The following is a 13,626-nucleotide window of genomic DNA, read 5'->3' on the forward strand; positions in this document are numbered from 1 at the left end:
TTAAATACGATACTTCTTTTTGTGGGATTAGGAAAAATAATAAGTGAGTTGATTTTTTTGTCACTTGCAGATGAAGAAAGAAAATAATTATCTTTTAAAAATTATTAGGGTTACAATCATATTTCGTCAAATTTACATAACTGATTCACAAATACCACATACATCTGTTACTATATGACTTAATGATAGCTATGTATATCCAAATAAAACATAACTTAAAAAATAAGGCATTAATTTTTCCCATTTCAAATCATCACAAAATGTCATGTGATATGGTCTAGAAATACACCTGTCAACAAGCATTTGTTTTTTGACCCGACTCCCATAGTAGTATGTGACCACCTAAGTAAATATTTCCCAGAAAACAATTAGAATTATACTACTGCTTTTTATTATTGAATTCTCTTCCGGAAAAAAGTGCAGCGTACAGACAGCAAAGGGCACCAGTTCCTGCTTGGACTCAAACAGAGTCTGTGATTACTCACGGGGCAGGTGAGTACCTCATGCTTCCTGCCCTTATCTCTTACATGGAGAGAGGTGATAAAATACAACGAGTTCCTTAAGATACATGCTTATAAATACAGATTGGAATGGAAGATTCAAATCATCAAATGAGAGGAGATTTTGGCTTTCTATCACTTGCTTTATCAGCTATTTTACAGCATGGATAATTGAATGATGGCAGTGTTCACACACAAAAAAATAATGATGGATATTTCTTTCATTCTTTATAACTCTAAAATAGGATAGGCAATTTAATGGGTTATGGTTATGAACTTCTTTCATTTGTCTTTTATTTTCTCAACCCTCTCTTAATGCTGGAATAAAATGAAATGGAGCCTTTTAAAAACAAGTTTTTCAAAGGAGAAGTGTTCTGAAGGAGTTTCTTTTTTTAAGAGTCAAGATAAGAGGTTATGGGGGAAAAACGCTATTCCAGGGACAGAAGAGCAAGGGAGTGAGGGTGAAAATAATTAATATAAACCCCCAAAAGGGAGCTAGATGGGTAGGAAAAAGAGTGAATGGAAATGAGATTATCAGATTAAGCATGTAAGCAAGAATCAAAATGAAGATACTCTTTTTAGATTTTGAAGGCCAAGGTTATAGGGACAGGGAGAGAGAAGCTATCTTGCAGTAGAGGCATGAGATCACCTTCACAGTAGCATTTCAAAATATAACACACCACAAGGAAAATGAGAACATGGATTAAAGTTTTATGAAAATAAAATTTGGACTGGAAAAAAGTAAAAATCTATATAAAGGGAAGTAATTTTGAATTTAGTCATTTTAAATGTTTAAGAAAGGATATTATATGCTACTTTTTATAAGTTCATATTTATATTATAATTATAATCTGAAGACAGAAAGAATTTATAAGAACAATTACTAATGTTCTCTAACTGATCGGCCAGTGACCTAGGGGAAAAAATCTTATTAGAGATTAGATGTTAGAGGTAGAAATAAAATGGAAAAAGAGTGGCATATCAGAAAAATGTGGGTAGATATAGATTTGCATTCTAATTGTAGTCAAAGACACTACTCAAATCAACACATGGGCATAGTAAGACTCAGATTATATTTTTTAAAAAAGGAATATGGTACCTTGGCATCCCTTTTTGGATACATACACGAATTCACCAGTGAAGATGTGGAATAAGAGTTAGAAGAAAAATTGGGAGACGATTCATTCTCCACCCCTCTCTTTTTGTTTCCCTTCCTTAATCCTTAATTTTCATGTGCTTTTGCCAAATTTTGAGAAATAGCCACAGGGAGCTATCTCAACGCTTGTGCAAATTAGATTTATGATATGTACAAATTGTAAAATCATGATAATGTTTCAAAAAACATGCTGAAATTGAGCAATTATCTAAAACAATCAAATGAAAGCTTGCATGGAATTATTTACTTGTGAATGCACTAATGCCTCAATTGTTATGAAAAGTGCTTATCTGCATAAAGCAGCTCAGAAGATTGGAGGCCGGAATAGATGCATGATTGGACAACAGAAGTCTATACCAAAACTGAATAAGATTCCAAATAGTACAGTCTTTACATTTTGATCTTACTGTAATGTAAACACTTTTCCAAAAATAACTGAAATGGCACTGAAGTATTTCTACTAAAATCAATCACCAAAGGACCATAGAACAATGATCAAGTCTTCAAAAATAAGGCAGCCTCTAAAATTGCAACAGAAATATTGGGTAAACCTACCTTTTATAAAGAAGAATAGCAATGACAATGCAGATGATAAAGACCACTGCAAGGACAGGGCCTACAACCCAGATCAAGCCTTCTTCTTCATCCGTGATTGGCTGTGGATCCAGATCCATTGACACCACGGGGTCGGAGTAAGGGCTGGTTGCATACATCTTCTGAGGAAAAGCAGAGTCTATTTCAGTGATAAAATAATGACTTTCTACAGAGTACCTTTAACATCAGAAGAAGCAAAAAATCGAGGAAATAGTGAATTTAATGAAAAGTGTGTGAAGCAACATCAGCAAAATAGAGGGGAGGGGAGAGGAGAATAAAGAAAAGAAAGGAAGGAAGAGGTTTTGTAAATACAAATTTCCTTATAGAGTGAAATACTTTATAATAAAGTAATTTTGATAGTACAAATTACTTCATAGACACTTTTTCATTGGGCTCTCTATATGGCGTATTAAATGATCCTATGAAGCGTAAAGTACCAGTAATTAACCAGTTGCAAAATGTTTACTGAACATTTACATTGGGCCAAAGTGTTAGATGCTATGTGAAAATCAAGAGAAAAATTAGAGTTCCAGCCCGCAAGGCATCATCATACAGTTAAGGAGACCACAGTACATATTTACGTTCAAAAATAAGTCATTATTTAATTAAATGTGAATGTCGGTAGTCGTTAGTACTACTGTGCTTCTTAGTGCTTGGTACTACTTAATACTACTGCATATTAGTTAGGAAATGGAAGCCAAACAATGAACAAATAAAGTCTACGATTTCAAAAGGGAATTCCATAGTTCAAATTACAGATGTAAGATATACAGAATTGATGACATGGCTTTATAAAATATAGAATTTTTAGAACTTAAAAGAATTTAGCAGTTCTCATTTAATTTTATTACAGTTATTGCTCAGAGACTGGTATGTCTGTTCTCAACAGACAATTGATAATATATGTTTCAAAAATACAGTTACTTGGAGAAAAAATGGACTAAATATCGATGATTTTTATTTCTATGATATCCTATCCCATTTAGTTCTGTCCTATTTTAGCCTATATTAGGAAAACATCTTGACTCTACCTGCCCCCTTCAAGTCCTTATCTTCTACTTTCCAATCCAACAGAAACTAATCCATATCCACTAACTGCTCTGCTTCTACTACTCACTCCTCATCTCTTCTCACTCCAACAACACCACTGGTCCTTTTTTTTTTTTCATTTGCCAAATCTAATTGCCTTTATTTACTCTTTACCTTTCAAGACAACTTTTCCAGATTTGCCACAGTGGATCAAGCCTTCTTTAAAATTTTTATCTCTGGCTCTCTTAATTTTGTACTAAACCAGTCCTGTCCTCATCTTTCCAACTGCTCATGCCCTGCTGAGTTAATTGCCTCTGACTCCATCCTATAGACCAACATTCTTAAAAAAAAAAAAAAAATTATAGAGATGGGGTCTCACCATGTTTCCCAGGCTGGTCTCGAACTCCTGGTCTCAAACAATCCTCCAGCCTTGGCCTCCCAAAGTTCTGAGATTATAGGTGTGAGACACTGTGGCTGGCCCTGAACCCAAGTTCTTAAGTTCTATTCTCTACTAGCATCTCTTGTCCTCTCTTATCTGGCAAGGTTAGCCCAAGCTTTAACTCTCAGCTTCCATGCAGAAGATGTCTCTTCATTAATGTTCCTAAACTCAGATACTCTCTGAAATCCCAGATCTTCATTTCCAATCATTTCTAGAGACCCTCTACATATATGTTCAAATTAAGTATGAATTTAATTTTTTCCAGATACTACTTCCCTTCCTCTTGACTTCCCAAATTCTCTCATCCTCTCAGTATCTAGGAATGGATACTGATTTTACCTTATAGAAACAGGAATAGACTGGAAACACTGATTTTAGCTTATCAGTGACCCCCAGGTCCATCTGCTCTCCTTCTAGTCTCACTTTTCTTTAGGACCTTACTTATGTGTTCCTAACCATACCAAGTTTCTTCCTTCCTCTAATAGTCTCCACTGCTGCTAGAGGTATCATCCTAAACTGCAACTATAAAGCCTTCAAGAGGCTCTCTTGTGATTCCCAAATAAAACATAGATAACTTAGCACGATTCTCAAGGGCATCCACAATTTTACTGTAAACTTGCTTACAACACACAACACATTCCATCACAGTGGGCTTCTTGCTACTACTCCCTAAATGCTCTATTCTTGCTCCTCAACTCCCTCACAAGTTCCACAACATTTAGCTCCTGAAATTGAACAACAACTCTCCAGGCCCCCACTTGAATACTGCCTCCAGTGAAACCACCCCTTTTTAACTGACTGGCAGTGATCGGTCATTCCCCTCTAAAAAAAAAAAAAAAAAGGTACAAATAATACAGTTAAATTTTTATTTAGTCCTTATTTTTTTTGTTTTTGTTTTTAATGGCACTCACCAAACTCTATTTTGGCTTTTTATTTGTATACATACTTCATTTTCTTTGGTGAAACTACAAACTCCTAGAAGGCAGGGATTTATATATTTTTTGTGTTTATATGCTTAAAGCAGCTAGCACTGAACCTTGTACTTAGTGGGTTCTCAACAAATCTTGGCTGAATAAGACAAAAAATGTTCATCTTTTCAAATGACTGAAACTGTCAAGACATCAGTATATACGCTCATTTTTCATGATCAGTACATATATTTAAATGTTTTAACCTGCATCTTTAAAAAATTTAGTTTATGGCATCTATTCTGAATTTAAGTACAATGAGCTCGGCCATCAAGCAGGAGAACAGATGTCCCACTGAATGCTTGTATATTACTCTTCTTTCTCATTTTCGTCATTCTGCCCAGGAAACAGACTGACTAGATTTTCAGATTTTCTAATGCATTAAAAGAAGATGGAATCCCAGTATGTATGTCCAAGCCTCTCAGAGGCAGCAAAAAAAAAAAAAAAAAAAAAAAAAAAGGATGTATATGGTATAAGGATTGACATAAAGGACTTGGCAAAGAACTATGTATTTAAGTAACATGATTCTTTATATCATTGTTTTGGTTTATACGATACCCACTCCATTTTGTAGGCAATGCTAAAATAGTTTGGTAGACAGAACTAGGCAAAACTGTCCGATTTGAAATTCTTTACCAAGAACCTTTAAGATAATAATCATGGTCCATTGAGATGGAAGTCTAAGCACAGGTTTTCCCAAAGAACATAGATTTCCAACCCATTCAAGAAACAGAGATGTATGAAAATGAAAAGAAAACGAAGTCATAAAATGATACCAGCCTCATGAAAAATATAATTTCTTATGTATGGGAGTAAGAGAAGAGATTAAATTTTGGATCATTCCAAACCAGTAATCTGACATTCTTAATGTGAGACAATAGATTAGGGGATAGCTTGTGTCTTTGAGAGGGAGGGAAAAGCGTTTTCTCTTTGCAAATTACCAGTCTACCCTTGGAACATTGTTATAATCTGTTACGGAAATTTGAGGCTTACACAAAGGCTTTATTGTTGCAAAACAACTCTAGCTGGATACAAGTCTCTTCCAGGCCTGAAAATATTTATGATATATAAAGGAAATAAATATCATATATATTTGGAAGCAATACTGAGAAAGATGACAGAATAAAGGGGCAACTTCATTAACACATGTAAAAAAAATCTTAATTCTATAATTAATAAGCAGATGACATACTAAAGAAAGGGGCAGACTCTTTATCAGTTGTGACATATTTAGACACTAGCGGAAGACATCAGAAACCAGAGTGTGTAGTTCAGTGGTTCAGTCTGCAGGATCGAATGAGATTCCTCTCCTTTGCTAGATTCTCTGATCTACCTCAATGCTCTAAGTGTGCTTTTTGAAACATTCCTAGAGCTATTAAAAGAAAATTCCTCTCAAATATTTAAAAGTCATTTTTGAATAAAAGAAAAAGATGATTTCTTAACATTTCATTCCCTTGATGTTCTGCCTTAAAACTTTCAACTAGAAAGAGAAAGCATATCTGTACATTAAAATTCTAGGAAGGCCATCACTTTGTTTTCAAATGACATTCTGAGCACAAAGGTAAACCAGGCAGAGGGGCTGCCTTTGTGTTTTGATTTTCCACGGGATAATTCTTTCAGTCACTCGAAGAGAGGCCCCACTGTATACCCTAACACCTGATGTGGAGAAATCTTTGATACATCATGAGCTGCTTCTATTCAGGAAATGACTGGCTCAGAGTTATCACACCTGTCATATATAGACACCGATTACATAAATGAAGTTTAGAATATGTATATTAAATGTTCATGTGAACTGCCACTTCAAAATTCACCCCCTTCCTATCTACAATATCTCTCCCCCCCCTTTTTTTTAAATATTCAAAGCAACTGAAACATAAAATGACATATAAGCAAGATGGATTACATAACAGAAGAAAATTCATTATTTAGAATACCTTAGGAATGCTCTCTTTTATTAAATTATTTTATAACTTTCTCAGCTGTTCACTGATAAAGTCACTCATAAATTTCTAGAATTAAAGAAGCTGTTGTATTTGCCTCTTTCTAGATAGACCTTCCTCATGAATCTAGGTAGAGGCACTGTAGTCTCACTTGGCAAATATAGGAGAATAAATACAATCACCCCCAAAGCCAATATTTTCAGAAATATGCCATGTTGAATGGTTGAGCTTGTGAGTTCCCATTGCAATCACAGGGGTTAATGTAAATCAGGTATTACGCAAGATGAGAGCAGTCTCCTTTTCTTGACAGCAGTCATTTTGAAAGGATGAGGGAAGGAGATTGTGAGCAATGCTGGTTCTAACACGATAATATTTGTGTTACATCAAAAGGTATCAGGAACTATGTCCTATTGGTCTGGAACTTCACAAAGTAGAGGGCCACGTAAATTTCCTTCATCAGAGACACAGTCTCATTTGTAATTCAGTCTTGGGGAGTATATTCAGCAATGTCCAAAGAGTCGGCAGCCTGTTATTACACTTAAGTTAATAACAGTTCATGAGAAATAGAGGATGGATATACCTACAAATCCCTAAATAACCACATTCCAGTGAAAATGTATAAGCATACCATAGGAAAGAGATGCCATCATAATTAACTTACAGACTCTGCATGTTCCATTACTGCTAATACAAAGAAGACATATTCTTGACCACTTTGGAGTTGCTTGTTTGTAAATCCACCATAATGCTTGTCATCCCCCAGGGTGAACTCAGTGGGAAGGACATCAAAGTGAGCGGCTATATATGGCTTTAATTCAACTTCTCTCCCATAACGGATGCTTCTGCGCTTCCTAGATATCTCCTTAAGCAGCTTAAGGAAAAAAGGGAGAAAAAGAAAAAGAACTGTAAATAATAACCCAACTTATTGATAATTTAATGAGAGAAATTAATTCAGCACTGGGAACAACTCAAATGCAATTTGTTCACATTTCATATAGCACATCAGCGTCACTAAATCTCAGTTCTCTCAATATTTCAAATGCTTCTCTTCCTGTTAAGGTAAGATACTGGACTGCTATTATAAGGTCTAGGCTATAAACACGGGGCAATTAGATCCTTTACTGTAGCTCATTTCATTTCCTACACTAATGAAATTCTCTCGAAGGGCAATAGTGCATCATAACTTGTCTAAGGAAAAAAGTCAGCTTGATTCATAAAAGCCTTGCCTTGTAGGAGATTTATTAAACAAGTAGTAACCTCAGACAAAGACATCTAAATCTTTAAATATAGCCGCATTTTAGAAGAGGTTAGTGCCAGTTTAGATTGCTTTTAGTAATTAGATAATTCATTTGACACAAATTCCCTCAAATCAGCAGAAGCAGAATCCAACAAACAATTTTTAATATACATATATTAAATAGACATTGTTACTCATTTACCAATTTCTGGCTTGACTTAGCTCCCTGGTTAGGCAATTGGAGTGCACTTCCTTATACTTGATCATGGAGTCAACTTTTTCTAGAATCGACCTTTCTTGGGAGTGTGTATATCTTGTCAGATAATATAGGCAAGGTAGATGAAAATTAATTTTAGTACTACCTTGAAGAAAACACACATGCACATGTATATACAGATTCTTCATGTATTTCTAAAGAAAAGAGGTAGAATTTATTTTTGGATAATCTACTGTTTTTCATTGACTCCTTTATTACAAGAAAATCATACTAACAGTGGTTATGAACACTGATTTCAAAGTTACCTTGACATCCAATTAAAATTGGTATTTCACAGGGCTTAACAAAGGAAAGATCTATATTAGTCTGGGATGCCTGTTGATGTAAGCAGCAATCTTTTTGCCAGTTTCTCGGAAATAATTTTTTATTTTATTTATTTTAATATCTATGTATTAAATAGAAAAGTCTACATATTTGAGGACGAACTGGAAAATGGAATGAACCCTGTCTTCATCTTGATAAACAAAATTAAGATACTGATGGAAACAGTGCAGCAAAACTAATTACTATTCCTGTTTTTGTAAATAGAAATGATCTAGTGAAAGCCAAAGTAGTGATCTCTACTTAGTAGAATGAGAGCCTGGCATGATCAAGGCTAAGCTTCTGTGATAAAATGGCTTCAGACTGTTTATAGGATAAACACTGAATCCTTCTGTTAGGAATCTGATGGTACGTTACAGTCCTTTCTACACTGGGAGTAGTAAATGTGTTCAGCTGGTTCAAAATTGTATCCTAAAAATGTTAAAAAACGGTCTTTCAGTTATAGGAAAATTTTTGCCGACATTATTTTTCAATAATATTTAATTTATAACGTGCTAAAATTTTCTGTTAATTTGAGTTTACTGATGCAATTAAAATTACATGAAATGTGAACTGTTTTCGGAAAACCACGGTAGATTGAGCATCACTTGATTAGCAAATTTGGACCATCCCATAATAAATTCAGTTATGCTGATCAATTATGCACCAACTGGCCAGTAAAAACACAAGGCCAGAAAGTTAGCACTGTCTTTCAATCTTGTTGTCAAATTTAGCTTTACTTATAATAAGGATAATTATAACAATAACAGTTTTCATTTATTAAGCAATTACTGAGTGCCAGACACTGTTCTAGGGATCCTAAACATGCATCAGTTCCAATTTACTCCTCATAATAACCCTATAAGCATGGCTACTATAATCCTCATTTTATAAATGAAGAAACTGGGGCACAATAGAAAGTCTCAATATATAATTAGACTCAATTAGTGAAATAAAATGAAATTCCATGCTAGAGATTTTTTCAACGATAATTTAATTTACTTAATTATTATACAATATCATAAGGAAATATAATGTTTAAGTTCTGATACTCTAAATTGTTCTAACTCTGTGTATTTATACATATAATTTTTATGTATCTGCTTATATCAAGACAGATGAATGTGTTATTTCTTTTTTCTTGATTCTTTTCATATGCTAATTTAAAAAATCTGATGCCAAATATTTAATGCAATATTATAATTGAAGTGTCATTACACAGGTTATTGTTGATATGTAGTAAAGGATAGTAGCCTATTACACCAAGAAGGAAAATGCACTGCAGATGTGCCGAACAGCTTTTTAAAGTTGGGTAATCAAAAACATTTATCACCAGTTGTTTATGTGACTGTGTCCCCTCTTCTACTTCACTGATCAAACCCTACCTTGATTTTATTCATATTGCAGATGCAGTTAATAGTCATAATTCATCCATATCATTGTCATTCCCACAATCACTTTCTGCTAGGATTTCTTTAGAAGACTTATAGGAAGTAATTCAGAATAAAATATTTGAGCTTTTGGGTATTCTTAGATCCAGTGCCGTCATTCATTAAAGTCAAACCTGGAACATCACTCTGCCCCTTTAGGTTGCTCTAATCTCTGTAGGGTGCCTCCTATGTCACAGGTCAAATGGTTCAAATGGGCTCAGATGACACCAAAGTTAGCCAGCATGTTACAGTTACAACCACAAATGACCACATTATTTTACGACAAGCCTTTGAAGTACAATGCAATGAAAAACTCATGATATATTACATGACCTGCTCTGAATTAAATATCACTAACATTTTGGGAGTCATTCTGCTCCAAATTCATTTTGACTATCAATGTCTGCTCTGCCCAGTTTGACCTTGACAATAGGAGTTTCAGTTTATAAATTTATCATGTGGAGAGCATCCCCGTAACAAAGGATAAATGAACTCAGAAGATAATTTTGAAAGTAATACTGTTTGGAAAGCCTCTTTCAATTTTTTATGGGCCTAGGTATGAGGCATATGTGTGGAAATTCCCTTAGGCCACTATTCTATTCAATGATATGGTTCCAACAATTTGAATTATAGGCCTTTCTGAAAAATTACTTGATCAAATACATTTAAGAGAGGAACACTGCTTTGTCAAACCTGGCAGTACCAAGCTATAGATAAAATTACTACAATGCTTTTATTATCCATGGTAGAAAAAAAAAAGAAGCAAAAAACTGTCTGTAGGGATCAAAAACTGGATGAGTAAGCATAAAGTGAGGCCATAGCCTACTTTCATTTGTTCCCCTCCACAATGGTTACAAGATTATTGAGGTAATTCCAGAAGATATATCAAGGACTTTACTTATCAGAAATAATTTTCATTTTCCAGTCAATGCATATCTTATTTCTTCCACCATTAATTCTACAATGTGGTCTCAATTATATCAGTAAGAAAAGTGGGAAACAACCCATCCCAACCCCAAAATTTTGAATTAATAAAATGTTCTTTATCAAACTATTATACAGATTAATGCACCACAACTTGGATGATTAAAATGACCCTTTGTTATGGGAATCAGCAGCAGAGACCCATAGAATTTAATTGCAAGAAAGTTCAAAGTCATATAGCCCTATACTTTAATCCATTAGTGTTGCTGTGCATTTTGGAGGTTAAAACGTGGCTATAAAAGAGAACCACTTTCTATTACTTACTACCAAATGGTTTTACTTCTAAGGAAAGCTTATTATTTAAAAGTATCTGATGTCATTTTGGCTTGGCTCTCAATGTCTTAAAAACTTTTTTTTAATAGGTAGAACAATTCATAGATCTACAAGTTGCCTTTGCACTTTAAATCCCATTCCAATTTAAACGGAATGATGACACTTCTGTAATTCAGCTGAGAACCAATTAAAATAGTAAAGAATGTATCAAGATTAACTGATTAGTCAGTTGCAAGTAAAATCATGTTTGGCTTCAAAATGCTTAGAAAAGACCAGCTGATCATTCTGCATTTTCAGTTAAAGGATTACTATTTTCTCAATATCGCAGAATAATGATTTTGTTCCTTTACCATCAACACAAAACAATTAAATTAATAACATATCTAAATTACTTGATGACATTATTGAAATAATGTCTCATTTTACACAGCCCCAATGCTCATCTAATCACTAGTGACAGAAAAGCATAGGCCTAACCTTGAACTCATCTCCTCATCTGAACTTGATCAAATTTAATTCAGATAAATGAAGCCAGTGATAACATAAATCCCACTTCTAGAGATGACATATGCCTGCCAAAGAAAGCTAACAACCTTTCTGGTCAGATCACAGTCTCCTTTGTACAGACATAGATATGAAATAAACATCACCTCTCTGTAATGTAGGTGGGGAATTTATTTTTTTCCTTGCTCTGTTTGTACTAATTTGAGGTAGAAGAGATACCTAGAAATAAAAGGTTGTACTACAAGATGTGGCCTATGCTATAAATAAACCCAATAAATTAAAATCTCATGTTTTCCAAATGGGGGCGTTATGGTTATTTGCCTTATGAACTGATTGAAAACAGCATCATGTTAAAATAACAAACGCTCTTCCGTATTTTAAAATGTGAATTCTACTCATTAACTTGCTGTGGTCCTCTGGGCATCTGGTTCAACACTTCTGGATCATATTTTCTTATCTAAATAGAAGTATGTAATAATTATGCCTTGTTCTTCATGTTATGCATTACCTTTCAAAAATGTCCTTACACAAGAAGAGTACCAATTATAATGCACCTGCTGTTGCAAGATTTTGGAAATCCACATTATATGTTTAGTATTTGTTGTTTCTTGTTCTATATATGTTGCTTTGCTCACAATTTTGTGATTTGTTTTGTTTTCTCTATTGTTAAATACATTTTTGACCCTGAAAACCTACAGAATATAGAATAAGGCAAACACTTGGTAATCAACAGAATTCTGCAAGAAACTGGTCAAGACCATATATAGTAGGTCAGATGAACTCTGCTGCAAATTGCAATTTGGTGTTTGTAACAGCCTCAGCAACTGTTGCACTAATGAAGGGGACCTTGGGATTTATATCAATGGTGATTAAGTCTTTGCTGACAATTCACTTCACCTTCCACACCTCTGCATCATGTTTTACAAGGGGCAAGGGGCAAAATATTAAGGCCAACAAATATTAGACAGGTTGTAAGCTTTATTGCAGCTTAATGTTTTTTAATTAAAGCCAAAGGATCTTTGTTGGGATCCCCAGGGGTTAGCATGCCCACAATACTGAACCATCCAACCAGCTAGGTATGGAGAAGCCAGCACCCAGATTAGATCCTGAAAGGCCTCAAAGGGAGGGGGTGGATATGCAGCAAATTAAATAACTAATGAAAGACATAGCCAACAATAGCATAGTTACCTCATCTAATTCCATTTCATCTGGACTCTCCCATGGCTTGATAAATTTCCCGCGAGATTTCTTCAAAGGCACGATTATTATGTAGTAACCTCTGCACAAGAATGAATAGATAAAAGTTAGGTTAGTTCAAAAGAGGAAAATGTGGATATACCCTTAAATCTTCCACAGAACAGTGAGGCTGAAGGCAAATTATGGATATGGGGTGACTTGTCCATTTTTTACATCAATGACAAATAACCACCTGTTTGTTCAATTTTATAAGCAACATGGGAAGACGTTTATGTGTGATTGCAATGATCTTGTATGGTAATATCATCATGGTTGACTGCTCTTTATTAGGTATCATAAACAGAGCAGGCACAGTTTGTTAGGGCCCTGGTGCTGGACACATACAAAGCTGGAATATTGCAATCTACCACCATGAGCTGCTGAACCAAATATTTTCTATGACATTAATTTATAAGAAGATGTTTTTAAAAGGGGGGTGTATAAGAAAAATTCTACTCCTAGCTCACATAAATACCTATTAGTACTGTTGTTTATACAAACCTAAAATGCTTCTTTATTTGAATTAAAATTTTTTAAGTAACAAAAATTAGGTATAATTGCATAGAGTAAGACGTTAAAAATTCCCTTCTTTTTCTACCCATCAAACTGCAAACCTCAAGGTAAGTACCTCAGAAAATTGGAGAAAATCACAACTTAAGGGCCTTCGAAATAGCTATCAATATAATGACATCTATACGAAAAGACAAAAGTAACTGAATCCTTACACTGAGAATGGTCAACTAAAATTTAAGGAAT

At 34.4% G+C, this 13,626-nt stretch overlaps 1 protein-coding gene across 47 annotated transcripts in view; it reads right to left on the bottom strand.

The window, feature by feature from the left end:
• Positions 1-13,626, bottom strand: part of PTPRD (protein tyrosine phosphatase receptor type D) — a 2,329,646-nt gene that overhangs the window by 144,157 nt on the left and 2,171,863 nt on the right. For 40 of the 47 annotated variants that reach the window (XM_017949394.3, XM_017949399.3, XM_017949401.3 and 37 more), the window contains 3 exons: positions 12,823-12,913; positions 7,291-7,500; positions 2,212-2,372 (listed from right to left, as the gene is read on the bottom strand). In XM_017949394.3, coding sequence (XP_017804883.1) covers positions 2,212-2,372; positions 7,291-7,500; positions 12,823-12,913 — 462 coding nt within the window. The remainder of the gene's footprint in view (positions 1-2,211; positions 2,373-7,290; positions 7,501-12,822; positions 12,914-13,626) is intronic. The other 7 variants (XM_017949398.3, XM_017949400.3, XM_017949434.3 and 4 more) reach the window with 1 other exon arrangement.

Source organism: Papio anubis, chromosome 13 (assembly GCF_008728515.1).
Source record: "Papio anubis isolate 15944 chromosome 13, Panubis1.0, whole genome shotgun sequence".
In the NCBI taxonomy this organism is placed as follows: Eukaryota; Metazoa; Chordata; class Mammalia; order Primates; family Cercopithecidae; genus Papio; species Papio anubis.